This window comes from Pinus tabuliformis, chromosome J, assembly GCF_031772625.1.
Source record: "Pinus tabuliformis cultivar Carrire ecotype Pingquan chromosome J, CPIR1, whole genome shotgun sequence".
Classification (NCBI taxonomy): Eukaryota; Viridiplantae; Streptophyta; class Pinopsida; order Pinales; family Pinaceae; genus Pinus; species Pinus tabuliformis.
In genome coordinates this window covers 1451588779-1451602309 of record NC_142295.1, presented here as the reverse complement: position 1 = coordinate 1451602309, position 13531 = coordinate 1451588779, and the positions used below count along the sequence as shown (strand labels likewise).

General features: G+C 39.9%; 1 protein-coding gene across 1 annotated transcript; it reads left to right on the top strand.

Moving 5' to 3' along the window:
* The first annotated feature begins 655 nt into the window (after positions 1 to 655).
* Positions 656 to 3439, top strand: LOC149232838 (pectate lyase-like). The gene is made up of 5 exons (XM_089382011.1): positions 656 to 870; positions 1176 to 1821; positions 2275 to 2378; positions 2612 to 2741; positions 3073 to 3439. Exons 1-5 carry the CDS (start codon positions 656 to 658, stop codon positions 3292 to 3294), a joined length of 1317 nt encoding a protein of 438 aa, XP_089238137.1. The 3' UTR covers positions 3295 to 3439.
* Positions 3440 to 13531: the final 10092 nt, after the last annotated feature.

Genomic DNA, 13531 nt, shown 5'->3' with positions numbered 1-13531 from the left:
GGCCTTGGTTGATCCTCCTCCTTCCGAGCATGCTACTCATTCAAGGGATCTACCTCATTTAGGATGGTGCCCCATTGTCTTAGCAGAGTTGTTGACTATGGTCAAGTTGTAATTTTACCCCCTTACTTTATTAATAGATTAATCTTGTTTAGAAAATAAAAATAAAAATTATATCCTATAAAATCATTATATATAATTTTCTTAAATTTTCATCCTAAGTTTTCTCTCTCATTCTTTATCTTTAATTTATATATAAATTTTTATTGGTACACCATTCTCTAATCATAAATTCAATTTTATTTAATTGATGTATAGTTATGATTTAATTAGATACGTAAATATATATAACGGGCTAACAACAATATCTTCAGAAATCGGTACACCATTCCCTAACCATAAATTCAGTTCTATTTAATTTATGTGTAGTTATGATTTAATTGGATACGTAAATATATATAACGGGCTAACAAAAATATCTTCAGAAATCACCGCAACGGCTTGGAACGGAATCTTCATCCTATTTTTTCACCGCAGTTTCATTTAATTTATATTAAAACTTTCAGCCTTCTAGAAATTTTAATTTTTCCATTTAGAGTTTCATGTACCAGAGAGTTAGAGCTGCAGCGCCGTTGCTATTTATTTATGATTCCCAATTATGGTTTATGCCTGTGCTGGTGGTGAATTGCTCAGCATGTCCAATCAACGTAGTGTCTTGGCTTGCACAATCTTGATTGGAATCTTGTGCATCTATGGGCAGGTGCCCCATTGTTTGGCGGCCAAGGCATTTGGAGAAGCAGCAACTGTCAATATCAGCAGCTTCACCCCTGCTGTGGAAAAGGATGGGCACGGCCCAGTGCAGATTGTCGAAAAGTAATTAAACGCCAACAATACTACCGCCATATTGATTGATTGGTTTTATTCATGACATAATTTATCTCTCTCCCATGATAATGATTAAGAGTGGTAGATTTTCAAAGTTAGAATTTATGTTGTTAATTTGTGTGTGTTTTTTTTAAGATTTTCAGGTTCAAAAGAATAAGTATAGACTTTAAAATTTCTATGCGATTTATTTACAAAAATAATATATGATTTTGAATCACAAATTAAAATAATTATATTGCTAATTTGTGTTTTTCTGAAGATTAATTCCTTTCTCATGTAATATATCATTGCAGAAGCATTATTAACACCACAAGACGAGAACTGGCCTCTTCGACAGGAAGAACAGGCAACCCCATTGATGATTGCTGGCGCTCCGAGACCGACTGGCGCCAAAACAGACAACGACTAGCACGCTGTGGCGTTGGATTTGGTAAGGACGCCATTGGAGGCATAAATGGGAAAATCTATGTGGTTAAGGATTCCCGTGATGATCCGATGAATCCATGGCGCGGCACTTTACGTTACGGAGTCATTCAGACAGAGCCCCTGTGGATTATTTTCAAGAGCAGTATGGTGATCCAACTGAAGGAGGAGCTGGTGATGAACAGTTTCAAAACCCTAGATGGACGAGGGGTCAACGTCCACATAGCAAACGGTCCCTGTATCACCATTCAGCAGGTGAGCAATATCATCATTCACGGCATTCACATTCATGATTGTAGGCCACCGAATCGAGGAGGAAGGGTTCCTGTGAGGATTTCTCCATATGAGTATTCGTTGAGATGGAGACCAGATGGCGATGGGATTTCCATCATTTCAGCATCCAACATTTGGATCGACCATTGCTCCTTATCCAGATGCCAAGACGGTCTCATTGATGCTGTGAGAGGATCTACACAAATCACAATTTCAAATAACCTCTTCACTGACCACGACAAGGTTCTACATTCCTAACTTTATGTGTTTTTGAGTTTCTCACTGTAGGTTAGATGTCATCACATTTGATTTTTGTTGTACTTAATCTAATTTTTGTTGTTCTTCAGGTATATGTTAGATGCCAATGTTTTTTAGCGTCTTATTGTATGTTAAGTGTCATCACATTTGATTATGCTAGATGTTATTACATTTGATTCTTTATAAGTAGGATTTTGGTAAAGAGTGACATTTGTCCAGTCTTTTCTAACTAACTAGTGTGATTCATTCTCAAGACATTTGATTCTTTTGTCTATTAAATATTATAATTCAAGTTCACTTTACTTTAGTCTATTTATATTTCAATCCTTCATCATTTATTATTGATATTTTCACTATAATTTATTTAGCTATTTTAAATATTGAAAAAACAGTCTCTACACCATTTTTCACTCTCATTCTTTATTGCACCATGCACAGGTAATGTTGTTAGGTAATGATGACCATGACGATCTGGACAAAATCATGCAAGTAACGATAGCCTATAACCATTTCGGGAAAGATCTGGGACAACGAATGCCAAGGTAAATAATTACTGAAGTTATTTTGATCCTAGATTTTGAAAATATTATGCAAGATTTATTAACTTTATTCATTTTAGTTAGCCAGATTCTTAAATATTTTCAAATGTTGCCATCTATTTTAAATATTAATAATTTTATTATTTACCTGGAATATGAATAAACTGTTAGATTATTAACATTTCATTGATAACCAGATTAATATCGCTATTTATTATCTGAATGAATTCATGCAGATGTCGACTTGGGCAGTTCCATATAGTCAACAATAACTACATTTATTGGCAAATGTATGCTATTGGTGGAAGTGCAAACCCCACTATATTGAGTGAAGGAAATAGATTCTTGGCATCGACACATAAACAGGTAATATTAATATTGATTTAAGAGGTCTATGTTTATTGCTATGTAGGGTTTAATAACAAATCTAATAAGGAAAGGAGTTGGAGAAGGAAGTTAATTTGGATGAAATTATTGTTTGGATGGAGTTTATAGCAATGTATTATTATGTATAAGTTAAAAAGATTAGTGAAGTGAATTTTAAGAATATTTTAGAATTTAATGAAGAGAAGCTAATTGTTTGATTTTTTTGTATTATCTGATTTTGGAATATTCCCCAAATTTGTATTTTAATACATTTCATAAACCTAAAAACATATATTGTAATTTGATTGGAATTAGAATCTTGAGGTTTCAGGTAACGAAGCGGTTAACTACCAATGGTTATGAAAAATTGAGATGGAGCTGGATATCAAAAGATGACTTGCTTCTGAACGGTGCAGTCTTCGAACAATCGGGATCAGTTTCTGTAGCTTCAAGAGCACAGAGTGTAAAACCGAAGCCTGGGACCCTTGTAGAACTCATGACTCGGGACGCTGGTGTACTCAGATGCAGGAAAGGGAGACGTGGTCGTTGCTAGATTCCAAGTTTGTAAAAAGCATGGCACCACCATTCCCCCTGACGATGTTAGTGGCTTGCATCTAGTCTAACATCAATATTGACATTGGATTTGTATTAACCACTAGTTATTTGCCATACTTGTTTTTCAATTATGGAGGATAGAGCAAGGAATGCTGTGGAGGCTTCTGATTTTCAGTTCTTGGTGAATAAGGAGGCCTCAATCTATCATCAGCACTTCAAGCTGACATCAAATAGTTATATGATTTCCATTAATAGTTACTTAATTACTATATTTGTGTTGCAATGATATAAGCGTTGGGAGGCCCTGGTGTATTGTATTAAGTCTGTGCATATCAATACAATACAAGTGGTTGAATTTTTATTATTATTATTAATTTAATTTAAAAAATGAGATGATTTTAAGATCAAGTATGTGAGATATGCACAATTATAATGAAATGATACAATATAAATGTAATAAGTTAATATATAAAGCTTAAATGTGTTTAATATGTTTTTTTCTTTTAAATAAGTGTTTTTCTAATAATCACTTAATTGTTTATGATTTTGTGTAAAAAAATCAATTCCCCATGTTAAGTATTAGACTTTGCATGAATAATTTATCTTCCCATATTGTTTATTCTACTATTAGGTTCCTCAAGTTGATGAGATATTCAATAATTTCTTATTTTGTAGTTGCTTAATCCTGGTCTCAAGGATTGTTTCCTTTTCTGGCATGGTTTTCTCTAGTAAAATTGTTTGGGCTAGGATCTTGTTATCAATTACCTTCTTCAAGCAAGAAATATGGAAAAATAGATGTACATATCAAGATGAAGGCTATTCCAACTTGTAAGCCATACTTCCAATCTTTTGTAAATTTTATATAGGCCGTGATAAGTGGGTGTTACTTTATTGTCATTTCTTTGTTGTTTAAGGGACATCTGCTTATACAATTATAGCCTAAAATATATCCAATCCCCCACTTCAAATTCCATTTCATTTTGATGTTGCTACACATGTTTTTTCATCATATTATGTGTTATGGTAATGCTTTCCTTCACTAGTTAAATAGCCTCTTTTTGGTGCCCCATGTTGTCCTCAACTACTTACACCTTTGTCGTCCCTTTCAAAGGTGATGTGATGGATGGAGGATAATATCCATAAAGTATCATAACTGAAGACATTTTTATTAAGTATGAAAGGATGTTATGTACCACTATTGTTGTAAGGGTTGACATTTTTATTAAGTATGAAAGGATGTTATGTACCACCATTGTTGTAAGGGTTACCAGTTGACCCATTATGTATATCTATCTTACACAAAGCAACAAAATATCCTTTTAATCATCCATTCACAATATCATTTTTCCTATTGGATTGATGATGGTAGGATGACCCATGATCTAGTTCAGTACTCTAATAGGAAATAATTTAGTAAAAAATATTCTAGTTAATATTGGATCAATGCCACTTATAATAATCTTTAGGATTTTATGTAGATTTTGCAAAAGAGATGTTATTGCCACTCTACTTGCTTTAAAAGGATGGTAAAGACAACAGAAATAGACATAATTTATCATTCAATATGTTAAAAGACACATCATTTAAACTTAGGACAATTAGAACGTTGTGTGATGGTTATTATTCACAAGATATACATATAAATGCAAAAAAATTTGACCCTTGGTTTAATATTCCAATAGGTATCTTCTACTTCTTATGACTATTTGTGTCCACTTGAGACTTCTCACCTTCCTCTCAAGTGAATAAACCAATTTAACATAGCCCAAAAAGATTATGTTTCCAATATTTTTGTAACAGCTCTGGGTTGATTTTCCATGTAAATGGAAGGACATTATAAAGGAAAAATAAGACCAAATTCATGTGACACATATTCCAAGCTTAATGAGGAGATAAAACATCATAGTGGTCATCACTTGTGGATAATTATTGGTTATGGAAATTGGCATTGACATTGGCCAAAGGCAAAGGGCAATAAATGACAATTAATTAAGGAAATAAAAGGAAATAAGAGAAAAGGAAGATGAAGAGACAAGAATATGCATGCAAGGGAAATTGAAGAAAAAAGAAGGGAAAAAAGAAAAAGAAAAAAAGAGGAGTGAGAACATTCCAACACTCTCTTGATCACTCTTGGATACTCTTTGGATACAATTAGACATTCTAGCATTCTCTCTTGAAGACTCTCTTGGAGGAAAGGAGAAGAAGACTACACTACAAAATAGAGGAGAATAAGCTACAACACCTATACAAGTAAGTAGCATAAAAATGAATTAATGGATAGTGAAGAAGAAGATTGGACAACAACAAGCAAGGGAAGAAATCAAGCAAAGAAAGAGCAGGTAGCACGAGGATTTGGTAGGTATCAAGTTGCATGTGTTATTTCCTTGCTGGGATTTCAATGCATGGTCCATGCATTTGATTATTTGGTTATTTTTTTGTCATTGGCATGGGATTTTCCTAGATTGATAATGGACTAAAACCATGCTTATGTCATATCCATATAGCCATGATGTAGTGGATTCCTTTTTTGTTGAGCTTTGGATTGTTCGAAGATTTTAGATCTAGGTGAGGTGGTATCAAGAAAATCCCAAGGTTTGCGGGTGCAAATGGTTTTCTCAGGGAAACCCTTGATAGGTGTGTTGAGATAGGGTAATTCCTTGGGTCGTGTTTAAGAAATTCTATGGTATCCCAGCTTGTGTTGGTTTGGTGATCTCTAAACCAATTTAGGTGAGAAGACTGCAACTTAAGGGTGGAGGTGGTTTAACGTTTGGATTCCCTATTTGGATATGTTTTGGTTTATCCTATGAGATCCCACTTTCATATTTGGAATATGACACGAGGGTGATTACACTGAAAGAAAGATTTGGTTCAACCCCAAAATATGGTTGGGTGGTACATGGAAGTCCTTGACTTGGTTGGCATTTTCATATGTTAATACGTGTTAATATTTAATGAGATCAATGAGTATAAGTTTTGGTTTTAGTGTATTATTATATGACTATTTTGTTATGGTTTCTCTCTAGTTAGATGTTGGTTATAAGCATGGTATATTTCTCATTATTTGATGTGCTCTTATTATGGTTCTTTTCCATGATTTCGTAGTGCTTGGTATTGTTATATGAATGCATGAGCTAACATGTATTTGTACAACTATAAAGAGAGGGCAACGAGCCTTCTTGATGATTATCAAATGATTTAATGAATAAGTGAACAAATATGCATTCATGAGCCATAGGTACTTTGTCTACAATGTGTTTTCATAAATGACTATTGTGTGTTTTATAAGTTTGAGTATGATTAGAGCCTAGAAATTGATTATGGAGACTCTTGTAGCTAGATGATAGAGCTATGGGAAGTTGGCATGAAGGCTAGCCACCAATTTACAGGACAAAATCCCTCGCTGTATGAAGGAAGACTTGTGCGAGCAGTTGATGCCTTCTGGCTGCATGCACAACTTGGCATTTGTGGGGATGGGCTGCAAGTTAGAGTAAAGTGTGGCTTAAGCTTAGGGAGAGGTCACTAGTGGATGTTGTCTGATATTTGAGTGATCAGGTGTCCCTCACAGGTTGCATAACGTTTTCAGTATAGTAGGCCACAATTGAATAACTGGAACTTGGTTGTTGGGTCATGCATAGTAACTATCATCTCATGTTCACCCTAAAGAGCTTGTAAAATCAGGTAAATATGGGGCAGGGTGTAATAGGGCAGTATTAGAGAAGTTCCATTCTTTGTAAACCTTTCTTTGATACCAGTGTTCCAAAGTGGTATCAAAGCAAGGTTTGCAATATTGGACCTTGAGGTAAATGCATATTATTATGGTTAGCATGCATGTATTTACTATTAAATTTTTGTATTATCATATTGATTCATGCATGATGTTGATATGTTATTGCTATTATTACATAATGTGCTAATATGGACTAACTTGTGAAAATGTAATAACCTCCCTTGAGATACATTGAGGTATGATTTTGATCATGTCTTATATTTGGTTTACCTAACATTATATGCTTACAAGAAACTATAAGACTAGAGATGAAGAGAAAAATGTTGGATTACAGTTCACATGACTCTTTGTATAGGTATGAAGTGAAATCCATGGAATGGGAAAATTCAGAGGAACAATAAGGAGAGGAATATTGTCTAGATCTTACATATACATTGAGGAGTCTAAGGGCAGAGATTAGAAGTTGTAAAGTAGATAATGAGTAGATGATTGAAGCCCATAAAAGGCTTGCAAAAGATCAAGGATAACAAGCTAAGGTTAATGCAGTGATTATTCAAAAAAACTCATACTTACAAAAGTAGGAACAATCGGGGATCAATCATGCAGAAAAACAAGAAGAAAATACTAATGCAGTAGATGGAAGCAGGTCCTAGAGAGATTATAGGATGAACGATTATGATACAATCAAAAGTGGCAGACTCTTGAGTATACCAGAGACGATGATTGGTACACATGGATTTTATTGTAGATCTACTTTTAGGAGTTGTTACACAGTAATTTGTCACTGCCTTCCTGTCAGTCACCCTGCTGTGCCAATCACTAAGTTCATGCCTTCTGAACTAGCCCAAAAACCCATTTTTCTAAAGTTTTATTCATCAGCGCGTCTGTTTGCAAAATACCCGCGATGACTGGCGCTCCATAGTGTATTCCGCGCGCTGCCAGCTCGGAAGGACATCACTTTTCCGCGCTGGTCGCCAGCGCGCATTTCCCGTGTTCTTCCGCGCTGACATGACTGTCCCAGTTATGTAGACGCGGCGACATCGCGTCAGTTGCCTCATAATCCGCGCTGATTCAGTTTGGGCGAATTTGTTCAAACAGCCAGCCTTCCAGATCACTCCAGGCTTGGTTGTTAGCTTTGTGAATGTCGACTCCCTTCTATGGCATGTCTGTTCGACCCTTTGCAACAACTTTCCCTCAAAGATAAGCTCATCCTTCCACCCTTTTAGGAGGCTCCTTCTCCTACATATACTTCCACCATTACCATGAGCAGCTAGTTAGACATAGCTTGGATTGTATAGAGCTTATAGTGCTCAGATTGCTGCTACTATAGGTATTTGGTGTGCTAGGTGTGGAAGTGATTGATTGCTTAGGGAAGGTTGTTTTGTGTTGCTTGTGTGTGAGAGAGAGTTGTTTGTCTTGGGAGAATCATCCTCAAAGGTGAATGCTTGAGATACATGCTGACTGGCCCCTCCTGAGAAGGTTACCGACATCAGAACATTTGGTTGTACTCTTCTCTATTCTGATTAATAATAGATGACTGCTATTATTGTTCCATTCTCATTTGTACTTGCAATGGTTAAATGTGAATTACATCTTTTCTGACCGATGTATGGTTGCTTTTACTAGATTTCACGCTTGCGTTTGTTTCCTCTTCGTGTGTGCAGGTATCTATTCGCGGAGATCGCGAGGGATCGTGACCAGCTAAAGCGAAGGAGCGAAGGCAGCATCTCTTCGTCAAACAACAGCGCTGGAATCCAAGTAGGTGCTCTTTACCTCTTGTTTAATTGTAATTAGGAACATGCATAGCAGCATTGTTTGATTGTTGCTAGACCCTTGCTGGGCTAGTAGGGATCGCCTCTATCCGTAGAGGGGATTTACCTCTCCAACAATTTGGCGACTCCGCTGGGGATCAGCCTTTTTGTCTCTTGAGTCCACTTTTGTGTTTGACTTTGATTGGTCTCTTTCTCTGAGATTCTGGGATTGTCTCTCTGCTTATAAACTTTCTGGGTACATCTGGGAAGTGTTTTGATTGTTAGAAGGCTTTTGCTTTTGGTTTGGGAAGTTTTTGCGTTAGCTTTGCTTGTTTTTTATCCTCAGCGCGTTTTAATTCAGAACAGTCGCGCTGACATCGCGCCCCTGTTCCTTTGGTATCCTTTTCATCACGCCCTTACGTCTAACAGTCGCGCTGACCTCGTTTTTAGAGACAGCGCGCTTTATTCGTGTCCTTCCGCGCTGGCATCGCGTCCACGCTTCTTTGTGATCTGTGTCATCGCGTCTGTGTGGTTTCTTTCTGCGCTGACCTCATTTTTCTGAGACAGCGCGCTTTATCCTTGTCCTTCCGCGTTGACGTCGCAAAGTTGCTACAGGGCTCCTGTAAAGTTCATTTTTGACCAAATTAGCCTCCTGAACCTCTTGCTTTGACTATCCCTTCTTCTCTCCACCTGCTTTGTGACTTGCTTTTCACTGTCTGAACTCTGAACTCCTTGATTGCGAAGTCTGGATCCATAGGGTTCCGTTTTTGCTTAGTTTTTGGTTTTGCGAACACCTTCCCTTTTGCTTTCATTGCTTGGTTTGTGTTTACACTATCACTTTTTCGATTGCTGAATGGTTTTGAGTCTCTAATTGACTGGTTGTAACTCTCATCCTTCGAGTGTTTGCCCTTTTCTGTTGATTTTGCACTCTAGCCCTAGGGTATCTAGTGGCCGTGTGTGTGTCAAGCCTTCCGTAGGGATCTTGTTTGCTTGTTTGACCAGCCAACTTCAGATTCGTTTGTGCACTTGTTCAGTGATTGTTGGAGTGTCTTTGGTTGTGTTTCCGTGTTTTTCGCTTTCTCCTTGCTTGCAATCCTTGCTTGACTTGCCGAGCTTAGATCACATAGCTCGTGCAGAACTTAGTTTTCTCGTCGATTTGGAAATCTTTGTTGGGTGTTTTGGGAACTTTGTGTGCTTTCATTAGGCAATTACATTTTGCTTGGTGTTCTAGTTCCTCCAAATTATTTTAGATGCTTTGTGTCACTCAAAGAAAATCAAACTAGTGGCTTTGCTTTTAAAAATTGAAAAGGAAAAGAATGTTTCATTGATTTGCATTTTCAAAAGAAAAAGTTTCCTTTCCTCGCTTTTAGTTGCATTAGGCTGTTTGATTGGTTGTGTTCATTTTGTTTGATTGAAATCTCTTTACCCTTCCATAGCTAGAATTCATCGAACAAAATGATTCTCTTTGGCATGTAGTTTGCATCTAGGTAATTGTGAGAGAACATACGATAGGACTTGAAATCGAAACTTAATCTCAAGATCAACTGTAAAATGAACCGAATGAATCTAAAAACGCATTGGAACTAAACGCAAATATCTAGAGGTCTAGGTTAGAGACGTGTTCCGGCGTCTTTAAACATAGTCACTGTTGTTTCACATTACGGTTGGGTGATTCCTCCTTCTGTGACTCGATAGTGGTCTAACACGGACTGTGCTCCCACGTACCGTCGCGTATATAGGGAGACCCCACTAGGCTTTTATCCTTGATCCATAGGAAGCCGAGTCTGCCGCCTTACGATTCGCAATGCAGTGAACACAACATTCACGAAGATTGACCACCCGTACCCTAAAAAGTATTCTGTGGTTTTGCGAAAAGTCTGGCACACCTTTTACCTAGAATCTCTAGAGCAGTCACTTTTGATCCTTTTCGGACTCCCTAAATGAAAAGGTGTAAGTGAGCGTCTTGTCACTTCGTGCTCATTAAATATTCGAAGGAGACTGGAGTCATCTTTTCGTCCTTTTCTCGACTCTTGAAACATGAAAAGGTCAAGTCTAATTCCAATGTCTTAAAAAAAATTTTCGGCTACGATAACATTTCCTGTTAGATCTTGTGTGCGCTAGTTTGAGTAGGGTTGTCTATCGTTAGTTTCCTTTAGGTTTTCTAAGGGGCCTTGTCATCCTGGCTGACCCGTCAACTCCCGGTCCAAGTGATCAAGGTTCTCCATCTTCTGTTGCTCCAGAGGTACCAGTTGTAAGCGGTACTCTTCCCATTGTTCTGAGTATCCAGCCTATCAACGTACGTGCCCCAGGCGACGAAGACTATATAGAAGATTGGAATCCTATCTGGGAGCCCGATTATACCCCTCGTACCCCTCGTACCCCTCGTACTCCTCTCAGTATGTCGTCTCCAATGTCTACTTCCCCTATGGATGAGACAGCTTCCAGCACAGGCGAGACGCCCGTGGTGACGGACATTGAGACTCCGATCCTGGCTTCCTCCCCGCTCCCTCCACGATATCAATCAGTGAGGGATAGGATAGCCGCTAGGACTACTTCTACGACTATATGGGATCCTAGTCTCATCGCCTCCACCGGGCCCTTCGTTTCGCAACCCCTTAGTACACCCCTTACGTCAGGGCTTAACACGCCCGTTACCTCAGTTCCCACTAGACCCACCGTCTGTGTAGCACGTTCGACTCCGGTCGTCAATGCTGTACCGGCGTCCTCATCTACGAACCCTGAAGCTGGTCCCTTTTCTGGTGGCATTCCAGGAGCAGGACCGTATGATGCTTTTGGGCAACCCATTACGGACCCAGATTACGAAGGTCCCCTCTTTTATTATGATGAGAATGGTGAGTACCTCGAGAGCATTTCAGTCCTTCCTCATCATCCTTTCGATGAAAATGAGGAACCTTTGAACATGAGGTACGACCCCACCTCTCATGTTTTTTATGGGAACCGGGACCCTCCCGTACAGCCTCACGGACCACCCAATCAAGGCCAGCTGCCTTATGTGCAAACCCCTCAAGGGCAACCACTTTATGGCCCGCCTTACCCAGGACAATCTGGGGGCCCACAGGGACAACCCTACCAAGGACAACCCTCGGCCATTGGAGGTCCGTCGTATTCGTATCAAGGTCAACCTACTGGGTATCCAGGGCAACCTGGTACTCAGCAAGGTTACCCGACTGGACAACCAGGGCAGCCTTACGTTCAGCAAGGCCAACCCGGTTTCCAGCAAGGGTACCCATCTGGACAAACTGGGTCAGCTTATAATCCTCAAAATCAACCAGCAGTCCAGCAGGGATACCCTCTTGGGCAGGGTGGGCAACCCTATGTTCAGCAGGGTCAACCCACTGCTCAATCCATGAATCCTTCTGGGCAAGGGGGGCAACCTGCTATACAGCAAGGCCAACCCTCTGCTCAGCCTATGCACCAAGGAGGGCAGCCTGCTATGCAGCAAGCCCAGCCCTCTGCTCAGTCTGGTCACCCTGGGGGTCAAACGGGCCAACCTTCTACGCAGCAAGGTCAACCCGCTGTTCGCCCTAATCGTCCAGCTGGACAAGCTGGCCAACCTCGGCGTCAACCAGCTATCCAGCCAGCTCAGTCATCCGTTCCGCAAAGACCACCCTTGGTGGCGCATGGACAACCTGGTGCCTAGCAAGTTTATCCTGCTGGCCAACCAGGCCCATCTCAAATCCAACCAAGTCAACCTTCGGGACAGATGGTTCAACCCCAGCCGGTTCAAGGACACTACCCTGGGCCTCAAACTCAAACAGGTTATCAACCTCCTTACCAAACGTAGCCTGCCTATCAGGCTCCGTATGGGGCCCAGCAACCATATGGCTACCAGCAACCCCAGGGGCAGAATCAGTTTGCTCCTTATCAAAATTATCAGCAACCACAGGTCACTCCTTACCAAAACTATCAATATGGTGCACCTGCGGGCCAAGATGCTAATACATGGGGTGCTGGGGGGAAATATCAGGGTCAATCGTCTGCATATGGACAAAATCCGTATGGACAAAACCCCTCTGGACAAGGACCCTACACGCCCGGCCCTTTTGGGCCAGGCCCGTCGGGACAAGGTCCTTATGCGCCTGGCCCTTTTGGGCCAGGCCCGTCGGGACAAAGTTCTTATGCTCCAGGCCCTTTCGGGCCAGGTCCATCTGGACAAGATCCCTGGGGGCAACCACCATCTAGTTGGAACCCTAATACTGCTTCGAACCCTCAGCCTCGAATGTCCTTTAATCCTCAGCTGCCATTTTTAGCGACGTTGGAACTTCCGGATGTGTCCAAGTTAACAAATGATCCCATTTTGCATAATCCATATTGGTCGCCGGTTCCAACTAAAATACCTGGTGATTGTCCAAAGTTTGACGGTAAGGCAGGAGAGGATCCTCAAGCACATGTTATGACTTATCATCTTTGGTGTTCATCGAACTCATGGCTTGATGACTCTATCCGGCTTCGCCTCTTTCAGAGGACTCTCACCGGTGCAGCTGCAAAATGGTATATTGAGCTGAATCGCGGTATGTTTCAAGACTTCAACTCGTTAGCTATGGCATTTTTAACCCATTTTCAGTTGCCCATTCGGTACGAGACTGGGACTAATCTCCTCACGTCTTTGAAACAGGACACGGCTACGCACATCTCTGATCATATACATGAATGGAGAAGGCGTCGTCCTTTGATCAAATTCTGGATTCCTGATCAACTCCTGACCGACTGGTTTACAACCTCCTTTGTGCCCAAAA

Coding starts and splice junctions, on each gene's coding strand:
- LOC149232838 (XM_089382011.1), top strand. CDS start 656: ATGGTTTATGCCTGTGCTGGTGGTGAATTGCTCAGCATGTCCAATCAA. Junction 871..1,175: donor CCAGTGCAGATTGTCGAAAA/GTAATTAAACGC, acceptor ATATCATTGCAG/AAGCATTATTAACACCACAA. Junction 2,742..3,072: donor TGGCATCGACACATAAACAG/GTAATATTAATA, acceptor TTGAGGTTTCAG/GTAACGAAGCGGTTAACTAC.